Here is a 14,365-nt window from a genome sequence, read left to right as displayed (position 1 = left end):
CTTTATTTTTCACGCTTGTGGCTGTCCCTCTCTGAACGACACACCCCAGCAATCATAAGTGTAGCACACATTATAGACATCCTCAAGAACATATGGCAGTTCATTTTATTGCACAATCTCGACAGCATTAGTGTCAGTGACGATAATCACCACCAGACCGTGTCACTGCCCCGTCAGTTCATGATCTTTTGTTTTTGCCTACGGCATTTCTTTGTCACAACACCTGAATACAAGTCTACCCAGCAGCCACTGTGTCATGTGGCAGGGATTTAGGAAACTTGAAAGAAAGGCAATGCTGCTTTTTTGAGTGAAATACTGAGTTTTTCTAATCAATCTACAGGTATAACATTCAGCTTGAAGTGCAATGGTGCTGTGCAATGACTAAGCACGTTTATTTAGTGTTTCAGGGCCGTTTTTGTAAAGTTCAATTCACCGTAGTAGGCGAGTGTGCGCTGGCCACATGGCACCACACCAAATGACATATCTTGGCAGAGACTGTGCCTGTGGCACAAAGAGCCAACGATAGTCCAGCCAGCGCCTCCTCTATTTTTCTGTGCCTGGGCGAAGGAGCGGAGAGCAATGGGAACCGACCGTCGACGTTAGTGCGGCTTTTAGCCGCCGGGCGCCGCCACCGTAGTAGACCCGCCGACGCGTCGTCGCTCGCGGAAACGAATGCCGTGGCTGCATTCCAAGCTGCTATATGGTTCAGTTTTCGGCTGTATTCGGGTTGTTTAAAGTATATTGAAAACTTGTAAACTGGAATCATGAAGCACTTGTCGTTCTGGGCAACCAGCCCATTTTGAAGGCATGTGTCTTTCGCGGCTATTTGATCGAGACGCTCGCGCATCGTCTGCTAGCCCGATTCCAGAGAGCGCATGCCAGTGATGCCCGGAAAATTGTTTTGTCACCGTTACGTTCGCTTGACTGAGAGTCGGTTATTGACTGTCTGAAAGTCGATTTTCGAAAGCAGCATTTGCCAAGAGCTAATACTGAAAGCTTGGGCACTTAAAGTTCCCCGACGCGTGCTACCGTCTACTGGTGTAACACACAATACGTAAGCCATGAGTTCATGCGCTGTAGCACACTATACGCAAGCCATGAGTTCATGCGCTGTAGCACACTATACGCAAGCCATGAGTTCATGCGCTAAATAGCATGAAATGTCACTAAGCTGCTTCCAGTGACAATGTACATAATGATTGTCGGTTGTTTCACCGGTAGCGCATGTAGTGTCCATGGGCTCCAATTCTTCAGCTTCGGGACCTAATGCGGCATGCACATGGCGGCGATCGCGAGGCAGCGTTGCTATACTGGTATTACATGCATTCGTTGACTGTTCGGACGCAACACGGTCACGTTTAGGGATACTTGTCATGCTTGGTTCAGTTGTTACCTTGCGTTGCAAACGTGAAGGGTAGTCTGCAAAGAGTGACGCTACTACATCCTTTGTAAGCCGCCGCTTCTTATATTCTATGAAATCTTCGCGTCGTATGCGACGGCTGCATATTCTAGTTTAGTTTGAAGATGTATTAGGAGACCAATTATCCCACCTAATTACTGCAAGCCGCCTCTACCGAACACCAACGGCAACTGGAATTTCATGGAACGACAGCCGAACAGTGTATTAAGGCGAAAGCCTTAGATGCCTCATCAAACGTGAAAATTGACCGTCGGCGGCGTCGGCACGAGTGATGCAAAATATAATTACGTGATGACGTCATCATATAGCGTCACAGATCGTAAAATTTTGTGACATCGTCGTGACGTCACATAACGTGACGTCGTCATATTACATCTTCGCTTGGTCAAAATGGGCCGATCACGGAGACAGTGCATGCCTCCGCTGATGTGCAGAAAGCTTGCACTGCCTCCGATCCTTGAGGCTGTAAGAAAACCACGTTAGGCGCAGAAATATCTCGGAGGGAGGCAGGGAATGTTCAATACATTGACTGGAAGAAAAGAAGAAGATGGCTTTCGCCTTTCAGTCGTCTTAGATGAATGCATAAGGGACCCTGTGAGATTTTTTTCTTTATCAATAAAGGGAAATAAAAAAAGACAATCGTGATTTCTTTCAATTCCATTTGCAGAGCGGAACACAACAGTATGACATACTGAGGAATTGGGGCGGTTGCAATAGACTGACATAGAAAATAAAACGCGAATACTATCAAACTCGAGTGCGAGTATCGAACCGGCAGCATGGCCCGACAGTCTGCCTGCGGAATACTTACAGCGGGGATGGAAAGACACGCGAACATGCGGCATCTGCATTCATTGCTGTTTCGCATCTATTTTCAGGTAGTATAGCCTCTAGGATTGATGAGAACACGACGTCATCCATGACACAGTAAAAGACCATCTAGCATATTTTTATTGCCACCACGGTTAGAGCGCGATGAAAACAGCGCGCCGCTATGTTCGCGTTTCTTTCCATCCCCCTGTACCTGCGAAAGCGTGCAAGAAACACAAATGCAATTAAACTCGGATGCATACACGAATTCGCGAGCTTCGTGATACGCGCGGCCGTTCAGCGCCAGCTTTCCGCAGTCTACTTGCACAGCGCCACCACGCGGCAGCGGCGAGCGGACGCGGAGCGCGCGCTCGACGGCCCGAGGAGAGCGTTCGCCCAGGCACTGAAAAATAGAGGAGGCGCTGGTCCAGCATATGAATGCAGGGTTGGACAGTGCGATAAGTACCATCGGCGTCAAATGAAACGCGAACAGCGGCAAGCATTAGCGATGGCACCGTCCAGTCATCACCATGGACATGCGCAGTGCTGCGAAATTGGAGTGCTGTGCACCTGTCCGTGGCGATGACTGGACGGCGCGCACTAGACCACCGCTAAAGCTTGCCGCTGTTCACGTTTCATTTGATGCCAATACAGTTGAACCCGCTTATAACAAACTCGAAAGTTTCGCGAAAAGTGGTCGCTATATCAGTAGTTCGTAGTATATGGACTCGCCTTTAAAAACGTGCGCTTTGTGGCCAAGCCGTTTTTTTATTGCAGGGCCGCGATGCTCTCGCGGCCCTGCAAGACGATGTGCGGCGCACTTGAGTTGTCACCTAGTCAAACACGCAGTATACGCTCGCTGTCCGTCGACGTTTTTCGGTGCCTGCGCCGCTCAACAACAGCGAGCTACTTTCGTTTCCACTAAGCGACGCGCACTTGCGAACGGCAGCATGCCGCGCTCGTACCGCCGTCAATCCGCACAGTGTACGGCGTACGCCACAAGCGCAGCCGAGCAGATATCTACAGATGACTGTGATATAAGGTTGTCGGCTATAAGTCATAACTGCACGTTCATCGACGGCTGCCACCTCGCCTTCGCTCTTTTCTTACGCTTATCCATGAAGGCATCGCCGCAATCGCGCAGAAATCGTTATCACCGATCGACCAGTCTCTGCCGTTACCGAAAAGACGGACGACCTTTTGCAGCCCATTGTGGCGTCGACGAGTTTAGGGACACAGTGAACCTTTATGCGATGAAAAGTTATCGCGGTTATCACTTCTTGCATTTATGCTTTCTTGCATTCCAAGACATTGTTTGGTTCATTGTAGGCGGTCGTAGCTGCAGAAAACGGCGTCAGGAAACGTTACCGTGCGAAAGCTGACCGCAAGGCTTCATGCTGCCTCCTTTTTCTTTTTTCCCTCACTGCCATTCTGCCACTGAAGAAAAGGCTGGAAAGTGAGCGACCTCGCTTGCAGCGTTTGAAATCTGCGTGCGGTGCTCGCCGATCAGGGATATCTAAGTCATGAGTAAGCTGAAGCGGGGCACGCGCGAGCGCGCGCCCCTCTCACGCCTTAAAAGGCCTGTTTTAACATTTTTTTCGCTTCGTATGCGCCATATTTTTACCGCGACCGTGCCTGAAGTGTTCATTGTAAAAGTAGGAGGCTTTGAAAAATGTTCGCTATATGTGGACGCAGCTTCGATGGTTAGCATTGGAAAATCGTAAGTGCACCCAAATATGGTCGTTATAACCGACAGATCGTTATAAGTGGGATCGTTATAAGTGGCTTTGACTGTAGTACATTTCAAGCCGGTTATATCAAACATGCAAACACAATGCTAATCAGTTCAATATCAGGCATAATACGATATAAACCTTCTGAAGTGGCAAACCCATTCCGCGATACTTCTATGTGCCAGAAGTGTTTGTCGATCAGTGAGAATGACAGTTGGCACAGTGCCACACCCCTGGGGCCACAGGTCGGCAAGAAATGTGAAGCTCACTCAGGCTCACTCATGAAATATATTTTGTACTTAAAGAGTTCACTCGTACTCAGACTCGCCAAAATTTTCCTCAACCGGACACACTCGGACTCAGACTCACTAAAATATTTTCTCAACTGTAATCATTCGGACTCAAACCCGCCCTAATTTGACTCACTCAAACTCAGACTCATGGCTCGATCTCAGCCTGGGCGAGTCTGAGTGAGTCAACTGACGAGTCTGTTGGTGTACAATTAGCTTTTACAATCATGGTGACCGAGCTGTTTAACGCCAATAGTATCTCACATAATTGGCGACGTGGCACCTTTAGGTCTCGTACCTTCAAATACGAGTTATCAGTGGTTGCAATCCAGTAAGGACATTTTTAATGAAACAGATGACTCACACGGGACATTTTTATCAAGAACTTCCGTGAAAGAGTTTGCGGGGGGAGGTCAGGGCTCCATAACTCATGCCTCTGATCAATAAATATTGAGCTGGTGTCTGAACTCTAGTGCACTGAAGCATGTGTGAGTAGATGTAAGTATAAATGTGAGCTGACATAAGGCCGATAGTAACACTGAAGTTGAGTAGATGGGACCACAAATCGGCAAAAAAATGTGGAGCTCACTCAGACTCGCTAAACAAATATAAGTCGAGCCCTTGCACAACTGATTGTATTTGTAAGGTCAAGGTTGACGAGTCAACACAGCATCAATGAAACAAAGTAAAACACTTGCAAGTGAAGGTCCCGAGAAAAGGTTTAGTTGCAATGACTCACACTAGCTCCAAGACCTCGTGAAGCATCATACAGGTTAACCCATGGTTCTGATGGTACTGGTAGACGTGCAGGTACACAGTCAAGGTCAATGTGAACTTTCAATTGACCAAACATGGCTGGTGAATGATGCAAGTATATAAAGAAGCAATGCTCAGTTTGATCTAACAAACAACCGGTCCCAGGAGTTCTCATGCAGTTCAGAAATTGCAGTTAACCATCTTCTATTCAGGCATTCTGAAAGTACAAATTTTGTTCTGTCAAAACTAAATTTCATATATGAGCAGGTACATAGATCAAATGCAATCCTAACATTATATCCGATAAGATTCTCTGCGCTGTGGCACTGCATGCACCCAGTAAATGTGGGCGACGCCCCTTTAGTGCAAGCAACAATTTCCAGAATGCTCACACTGCCTCAGCGGGAATGAGAACACCCTCAACAACAAAAGCAAAAGGTGACGTGGTCTCGACCATTTAGGGTACAGAAGAACTTTTGAACTAACATCTGCACAAAAGGAAAAACAAGAAGGATATCCTCGTAAAGAAAGAGTCCAAGTCCTCCACGTGGTTCCATCGTGCTGCAAATGGAAAAGACAAAGCTCATTACCTAATGACAATATCATTGTATACATTAACAGCAGACAGACATAAACACCAGCCAAAGGGCTGATTGGGAAGTGTAAAACCATTCAACGGAAGGAAAGTGTGTCCACACAGCAGAGCAACACTTGGGCAACAACTAAAGTTCCTCTGTATCCACGTTTTCATGGAACATTTCATTTAGTGTCCACCTACCCTCACCTTCCTTCAGCCTCTGATATAAACAAAGTATTGACACACAGTAGTGATGGTGAACAAGAGAACTAGTACAAAAGGTGCAAGTTAAAAGATAGTCCGCGTTCGGTGAACTTAGCAAACTTAGCATAGATGACAAGATTGTTCTGCTGAATCAAAAGAAGCATTCAGGGGTGTTCCAAATACACGTAGGAGAGTCTTTGCAAGAGAGGTTAGCCATTCAAAAACGGTCACCGACAAAAAAAAGCCAATGTGCATATGTGCATGGGTGCTACTAGTGCTTGAGCGAGTGATCAACAGAACGTGACATGAGGAGCTCTAGCAACAACAGTGGATAACGCAACCATTGAACGATATTACACAGCTGCAGTTATCAGTTACTTACGTCGATTTGAAAATGTGCTGCAGAATTAAAAGTGGTATGTGTAAAATTTAATAAAAGGTTGATACATAACAGCCACAAGTAACAACACTGCTCATGAAGGATTGAATACAGCACAAAACACAAACGTTTTTTGGTGGGTAAATTACAAGAGTTCTCATTGCCGTGCCACTGATAAAACTGAATAAACCGAGCCGCACACTACGGTGCAGTCCAGGATGTGTGCAAAGTTAAAGCTCGAAACTTAATTCACGCAGCAAGACCTGAATCGCCAGTGTTTCATAAATCAAGTCTGTATGATGGGCACTTTCCAACGATGTAATTGGTATGGACGACAAAAACACAGTACGATAACTCAGCTGTCCCAGTAGTTCCAGCATAGATTACACGCACTCTTCTTTTGGCCCGACTTTCGCAAGTCATGGGAATGTAGTGTTTTGACAACAGTGTTGGCCTGCACAGTCAACAGCAGTTAAGTTGCACCTTCAAAAAGCAGAAGTAGACTAGAAAGGCTTAACTTTAAAAAAAAGCAATGCCACTTTGGATCTACAGGCATCTAGATTGCCCAAGGGCAGTGAAAATGCAATAAAAGATTAATGAACACTTTTTTTTACTGCCCTCAAGGGCTCCAATCACACCAGCCACGTGTGAAATGATTCTGAGGGCCTGCCTGTAGGCTTATTAGGAGTCTCAGTGCCAAAACTGACAGGAAATGGTGGGTACACTCATGTATAAATAAAGAACATGCCCAATGACCCATAACAGTGGCCCCTTTCCACTCTTGGAAGACGTTACAGCTGTGAGCAGACTGAAGCGCAAGAGTGCTGGTTCGAGACCGCAGCGTAATAAACATGGCGGTGGCTTAAATTAATGCTATTTCAGATGTCTAATCGTGGTACTATAGAGAGAGAAGAATCGCACGACGAAAGGTTTCGGTGGCAAAATTTCAGATGTCCCTACACATTGCCTCTATTGGGTACATGGTGGTGGCGCAATGTTGTCCAAATTATCGGGCCAATAGAAAAATCGAGGAGTGTTACACGACTGGATAATTAGTCCAATTACAGCTACAATGGCACTTATCCTTGCTCTCCAATCTGCCACCCATGCATCAGCTTTGCTAAATGCCTATGGGGCAACTTTCCAAGCGAGTGGTGTGGGTTATCTGTTATAAGGTGTGACACACAATGCAGATTAGATAACCAATGTCAGGATAATAGAAGAGATATGAACATAATGAAAACAGATGTGGTAGCAAAGAGTTGGACAGAACAATGAGATCATGAAAAGGGGTGAGAGTGGCCAAGACACGACAAAAGCACTTGGCAAGGTTTGCACACATCATAAGGGTCCTTGTTGCTATGTGAACAAATGCAGTGATGCTACCGAGGACTTCTGATTTGGAGCAATTTTCGGAGCAGCAAAATTTCCGTTTTGGAGGACTTTGGAGCAGCAAAATTTTCATCTTGGAGCACTTTGGAGCAGATAATTTTGCATCTGGGAGCACTCTGGAGCAGCGAATTTTACATCCTGGAGTGCACTACAGAAGCATATTGCAATAACATTCAAGCACCGGAATATTACTATGGGGCTCTTATGAAGGCTAGAAATATTTCGATTCATTGCAAATCTCATGAAAAAAATTATCTCAGGAGAACTCCATACTTCACTCGCTAATAAAAAAATAAGGGCTCATGCAGTTGAGTGTTCTGAATTAACCTCTTCAGCGATTATTTTCGACACTAGCAAATAAACAGAATACCAGATCAATAAAATTGCCCTTTATGAAATAACACTCTAAATACATCTATGTGGTTATCAGCAGACGTGGTAGACAAACGCCGTGATGTACAGCAGTGCCTCAATGCCAAAGAGCCACACTGTTCCTGGTGCATTCCCCTAAGAAAACTCCAAGGCGAAAGCCAGGTTCTTTCTTCTCGATCGACGGGTTGATCCTCCCCCTCCCTCTCTGCAAGCTTTGTTCACCTCACCTGGTTTTTCGCTAGCTCCATGATCGGCGCACCGATTACGGAAGCAGTGTAAAGCGACGATGTCGTGATGGTGACATCACGATATATGACGCAATGATGACGTCATAAGTATTGACGATCTATGACGTGATGATGACGCCATCACATGATTATTTTTTGCATCGATCGATTGACGCCGCCGACGGTCAATTTTCGTGTTTGGTAAAGCATCTGATGCCTTCGCATTAATATTGCGTATTGAACGTTAACAACCTGGCCTTACATACCAAACTGTCCTCCACCATGTCACCTCCTTGCCATGCGCGAAACAGCTTCGCTTATCATCCACTTCACAGAGTGAAATGGCTCCTCAACTTTTTTTAAATGTTTATTGTGATAACAATTATATGGACGCTCTCCGCAAATTTTTGCCGTCGCCATTGCCGTAATTTTCTGTATAAAGACCAAATTAATAACATCACCACGTGCATTCTAGCCGCGGGTAAAAGCTCGCGAGCGCTGGCGACGAACGCAGCTGAAGCGGAGATTAAGCTAGCCAGCCGTCTGTCTTCGTCGCACGGACAGCGCATGAGATAACATCTTCCCGCGTGCGGACCTGCCGTCGATTGCTCATCAAACAGAGAGGAAACGCCCCGCCCGTCTTTCGTAAGGAGCATGAAAGGACGCCAGAGGAGCGGGGGACGGGGGGGGGGGGGGGGGGGGACCGCATCGCTCGAAGGGCGCAGTCGCTTGCGCGCGCGCCATCTCGAGGCATCAGGAGACCGTAAACTTGCTGTGCTCTCAACGCTTACTTCGTGTTTAGAGAACTCAAAGCAAGAAAACGCTTCGGTTCCTGGAGCGGCCATATTCCCTTAAACCAGTGTTTTGTTGAGTTACGCGAGATCGAATCCAAAAGTGTTAGCTGCTAGCCTTACTTCGTTTAACAATACAATTTGTTGGTATCGCATTCATTGCTTCGCCCTTAAGCGAAACTGAGTTTTTTTTTACCTGTCAGCTATTGACCCCCGAAAGCGAGGGGCGGACGTGTAACATGGGGTAGCCGCGTCACTGTGGGCCGTCAGCGATGGGCCCGCTACTGACAGCTGCGTATTTGCGGCTGCTCTGACCAGGATACATGCTTTTATTAATGAGATGACATTTTTAAAAAGCAAGCAAAAAATTCAAATTGCAACCCTAGCACGTGAGCTCGAAAGGGCAGGGCCTTTTAGGGGGTATTTACCGCAGAGTGATTAAACTCGGACGTGCTGGTATAAGCAATTAAGAAAAAGCTCTTCCGAATGAAGATCCATGGATAAAGTATATCCGAGGAAAAGTGTGAACGCGTTTCCACCATTCGCGTGCTCTTCCATAAACGCGAAGCAACGAAAATTCGATGTTGTTCCATATATATACTGCTAGCGATCCCATATTTCATTCCGCGATGTCCGGAAACAGAAGTGCCAGACATTTTAGCAGCACACGTGTTATTACTGAACATTGCTTTCCTTACGTGCCGTGCGACGCTTTAAACGAGCTATCAGCAGCGTTTCTAGAACAGACGACGTCCGCCGATGAATTGCCGTCGCACTTTCTCGCTACCGACAAGCCTAGACGTCACGAGCCTCTGCGGAGAGGGCGTTTTGCTGTCGAGCCGACTTGCAGAACGGAAGCTGCGTCGGCACCGTGCATGGCATCGTGGCTTATTCGGGACGCACGCGCGAGCGCTATTTATTCAGCGGAATAATTCTTGGTCCATGGTTGCGACTTTGGCAGCCCCAAGATCAAGCTGCACATGTTCTGACGCGCCGGCCGTGCGAGTGCCGGTGATAGACGCCCCCAAACCCGAGTCTTTGGCGCAGTTTGGCGCAATTTTCGTCGATATTATCAGGATGGCGCAGTAAATACAATTTGGCGCACCTTGGCGCAGGAGTGGAATCACTGCAAATGTTACTCTAGGGATAGGACACTCAAAGCCATTCTAGAGCAATTTTTGGAGCAAGTAAATTGAACATCTGAGCAGTTTGCAGCAGGTTAGCTTTTGACACAGAAACCATCTCATGCGTGTAAACTTTAATAGTAATGGCAAAAGATTCTTTTATTTGTGGCAGTGATAAAAAGAATACTTGAGGATGGTTGAGCTTTGCCTTCAAGAGAAAGAAAGAACATTTATTCATATCAGGGCTTGGAATGGTTAGGGTGGGTGGTGCATACAGTGGCTTGCTGGCCTGGTCAAGGGTCGCCAGCTGGCTTTCCATTTCCAGTTCCGCAAGCCGCGCCTCCCACGACCAATTCAGACGTTGTGTACACAGATATGTGATGTGCTCCAATGTCGGTGTTGCTTCGCACCACGGACATTTGTTGCTGTATCTGTGAGGGTACATTCTGTGTAAATGTGGGAAAGTGTTTGTTTGCAGGCGACGCCAGTCCCGTGCTTGTCTCTCTCCTACTTAGGTTAGGATGAGGGGGAGCTTTAGTTCGCCTACCTAGTCTTTGAAATTGAAATTCGAGGATTTCTCTTGGTGCACAAGGTGTCGAAGTGCCCTCCCGGGTAACGTGGTTTGCGGCTCGGCCTGTCATGCTTCGAGCAAAACGGTCCGCCCGTTCGTTCCCCGTAAACCCAGCCCTCACATTAGAGTACAGTGGAACTTCGATTATACGACTTTCAGGGGACCGCGCAAAATCGTCGTATAATCCGGGCGTCGTATAATCGAAAAACCGAGAATATAGGCAGTGACGGTCATTTTTGCCCCACAACAGCGGGCACATAATGCCTAAGAAAGTCCGCGGCACAAACGTACGCTGCTCCGAGGAACGTAGATTAAATTAATTGAAAAAATGACAACCACGCATTTTATCGGAGGTGTGAACGAACCTTTATTTCTCACCTTTTAAAAAAATCTGTGATTTTCTTCTGAGAGTTTGCCCAGCCACGACGCATCAGCTTTCTTTCGATAGCTGCAACATCTGGCAGCAAGTCGCCGATCTCATCGCGTGCGCAAGCAAACCGCCGAATGTGGTCGACGTAGCACAACACGTCCGCGTAAGTCGGAACGGACACGCTAGCCTCTGCAGCGTCGTCCATCTCTTCCTCGTCGGAAGTTCCCGCAGTGTCGGGACGCACAGTTTCGATAATGTCATCCAGCGACACTTCACTGCACACTGCAACGTCGTCGTCGGCACCAACATAGTCCGCGAAAGATCCAGGCAGCTCCAGGCTGCCGAACTCTGGTTCACCGTCAACAGGCAGTGCAGCTTCACTGGTAGAACAAGCACCACTTCTATTAAAGCCGCAGTGCCTGAAGGAGTTGGCGATAGTTTCTGGCGTGACTGCGTCCCATGCACTAGCAATGTAGTGCATTGCGTCAAGCACAGAAAGTTTCTTATCCAACTGCTTGCGTTCCATGCCCGCCAGCCGACGCTGCACCAGAAACTTCCGATATTTCTGTTTCATGCACTTGATGACGCCAGCGTCAAGTGGCTGCAGCTGGCTAGTGCAATTGGGGGGCAGAAATACAACTTTCACATTTCTCAAATGCGACATATCTGATGGATGGCATGGCGCATTGTCAAGCAGAAGAAGAATCTTTCTGTTCTTAGCCCCCATTTTGGAGTCCAGCTGCTGCAGATATGTAGAAAACATAGCAGCCGTCATCCAGGCTTTCCGGTTGAACGTGTACTGGCACGGCAGCCTTTTCAAATTCTTGAAGCATCGCGGCTTCTCAAACTTGCCGATCACGAGGGCAGGAAGCTTTTCAGAGCCGTCTTCATTAGCGCAAAGCAATACGGTAAGACGCTCTTTGCTTCGCTTACCCCCGTGACAGCTCTCTCCTTTGAATGCCAATGTCTGTTTTGGCTGCATATTATAAAATAATCCAGTTTCGTCTGCGTTGAACACGTCGGACGGTTTGTATTCCCGTATCAATTCCGGCAGCAATGCAGTCCACTTTTCTACAGTGTCGGAGCTGACTGACGCGCTCTCTCCACAGCAGCGGCTGTACACAACTCCACTGCGTTTTTTAAAGCGATCCAACCAGCCATTGGAGGCTTTAAAGTCGTCAATGCCGCAGCGCAATGCAACTGTCTCAGCCTTCTCCTTCAAAATTGCGCCATCCACGGCGATTCCTGAACTGCGGGCCTGACGCAACCACTCAACGAGGGCCTTCTCCATGGCAGCATATTTGCCATCTTTCGCGGCCTTCCTGTTCAGGCCGAACTTTGCCGCATTTAGTAGGATGCTGTCCTTCTTCGCGAGGATCGTTTTCAGCGACGACTCGGGAATGTTCAGGTCGCGGGCAATGCTGGCCTTTGTTGCTCCGTTCCGCTTCTCTGCCTCCTCGATTATGCGAAGCTTTTCTCCGAGCGTCAGCGGTTTTCGGTTCCGCGACATTGCGAGACGCAGCACTCGCAACCAAAAGTTCGAAAGCTTCCTCGCACACCAATGACCGAACACAGAAAATTTTGCACGTGGACACAGCAGCTGCGGCGCAGCACAACCAACCGATGAGGCAAACACGTGAAGGAATGGCTGAATGGCAGCACGGCAGTAGGCCTATTCGATTTGCAAGCTTCGACCAATCGCGAGCGGCTAAAACGCCCCAGCCCTGATGATGATGATGATGTCTGTGGTCTTCCCCTTTATACCGGGGGGGGCACCTTTTAGTGTCCTGACCGGAACGAGAAACAAATAAATTAAAAAAAAGAGAGAAACAAAGAAAAATCACACCAGGTCCATGAACATCACAATTGTTCACTGTCTCCCTGACCACCACTGCAGAAGCCTTGCTTTTGTGATTGCTGTCGCTGCCAGGGGGTGCACGTTGGTATCGCGGCTGCCGCCTTCACCCGATGCGCCACAGTCTTTCACAAAACCGAGTGCCTCCGGTAGTGTGGCGCCATCTGTCTGACGAGGACAGAGGCGTTCGCAGTGAAGCACCAGGTGTTCAATGCTCTCCTCGTCTTTCCCGCATGTCCTGCACTGCACAGTGCCGTCAGCCAACGACGGGTCGAAGTGACGCCGATACACCCGAGTGCGGAGCGCTCCAGCACGGGCCTCAAACAGAAGTGCACTGCCGGCACTATTGTCGTATAAGCGTTCGGCGGAGATGGTGGTCTTGTGGGCTCTGTATAGGGCCAGGCTAGGTTTCTGCTCCATAGCCGCCTGCCACACCGACGTCTCAGCTTCCTGCACTCTATTCCGTACTCTTACTGCCCATTTTCTCTCACTGTCCTCCTGGACGGGGTCAGTAAAAAGGGAGTACTTGCGGCACAGATTGTGGAGACGCCTGCGCCATGGTGTGTTCATGCCCTTGATAGCTGTGTATCTAAATACACGACGGGCCCACCGCTGGTCGTTCATGAGGCGAAGACGGCCTTCGTAGGCCGCCTTGCTCCTTGCCTCTCGTGCCTCGTAACTTGACCATCCGAGGTCACCTTGCACAGCTTCGACCGCTACACGTCCATGACACGCCAACGCCAGTCGCCCAACCTCACGCTGGCCTCTTTCCAACCACTGGCGTGTTGCTGCGGACAGGCAGATGACGGCGTTGGCGAATGTCAGCACTGGCACGTGTACTGCCTTCCACAGTTCGCGCACTAGTACAAACCGGTTGCACCCCCACAGGCTCCGCCGTCGCAACACGTTGGCGGCCCTCACAGAAGCCTGTCGAACGTGCTCCTCTTGCTTGTCATAGAGATCTGCGGAGGTGCAAAGGTTGACACCGAGATACCGGTACTTGTCTGATACCGGAATGCTTCCTCCGTCGGGAAGCTGCACATCAATGGTCTCCACGCCTGAAAACTGCAATATGGCCGATTTCTTGGCATTGAAGTGAAGGCCCAGACTCTTCAGGTGGTCGGCCGCCAGTGTTACCAACCTCTGAAGGTCACTGCTGCACTCAGCCAGTAGTACCAGATCATCAGCGAACACCAAGCCGGGCAGCGTCCATGTCTGCGCCACTCCACCAATCATGAGTCGGAACGCGAAGCCAACTCCCGATTCCACGAGTGCCTGCTCGAGTCCCGCCACATATAGCATGTATAGCAGCGGAGACAAAGGGCAGCCCTGCCTGAGTCCTCTTGTCACCCTCACAGGCTGTGTTCTGGTGCCTCTGAAGCATGCTACCACCGAGCTATCTGCATAGAGCCGCCGGAGAAAGTCTGTCCACACGTGCGGCATTTGTCGTTGGTCTAACTGGTGGAAAAACTCCTCGTGCGGCACACTATCATA

At 48.5% G+C, this 14,365-nt stretch overlaps 2 protein-coding genes across 2 annotated transcripts in view; one reads left to right on the top strand and one right to left on the bottom strand.

The window, feature by feature from the left end:
- Positions 1–14,365, top strand: part of LOC119386620 (coenzyme Q-binding protein COQ10 homolog B, mitochondrial) — a 158,547-nt gene that overhangs the window by 116,221 nt on the left and 27,961 nt on the right. The window lies entirely within an intron of this gene.
- Positions 1–14,365, bottom strand: part of LOC119385450 (autophagy-related protein 9A-like) — a 268,124-nt gene that overhangs the window by 245,915 nt on the left and 7,844 nt on the right. Inside the window, 2 exon segments of the mRNA XM_049413199.1 lie at positions 4,993–5,057; positions 5,527–5,570. Of these exon segments, the coding sequence (XP_049269156.1) occupies positions 4,993–5,057; positions 5,527–5,570 (109 nt within the window).

Source organism: Rhipicephalus sanguineus, chromosome 3 (assembly GCF_013339695.2).
Source record: "Rhipicephalus sanguineus isolate Rsan-2018 chromosome 3, BIME_Rsan_1.4, whole genome shotgun sequence".
Taxonomy (NCBI): Eukaryota; Metazoa; Arthropoda; class Arachnida; order Ixodida; family Ixodidae; genus Rhipicephalus; species Rhipicephalus sanguineus.
The sequence above is the reverse complement of the archived record's forward strand: the minus strand, read 5'-3'. Positions and strand labels throughout refer to the sequence as shown.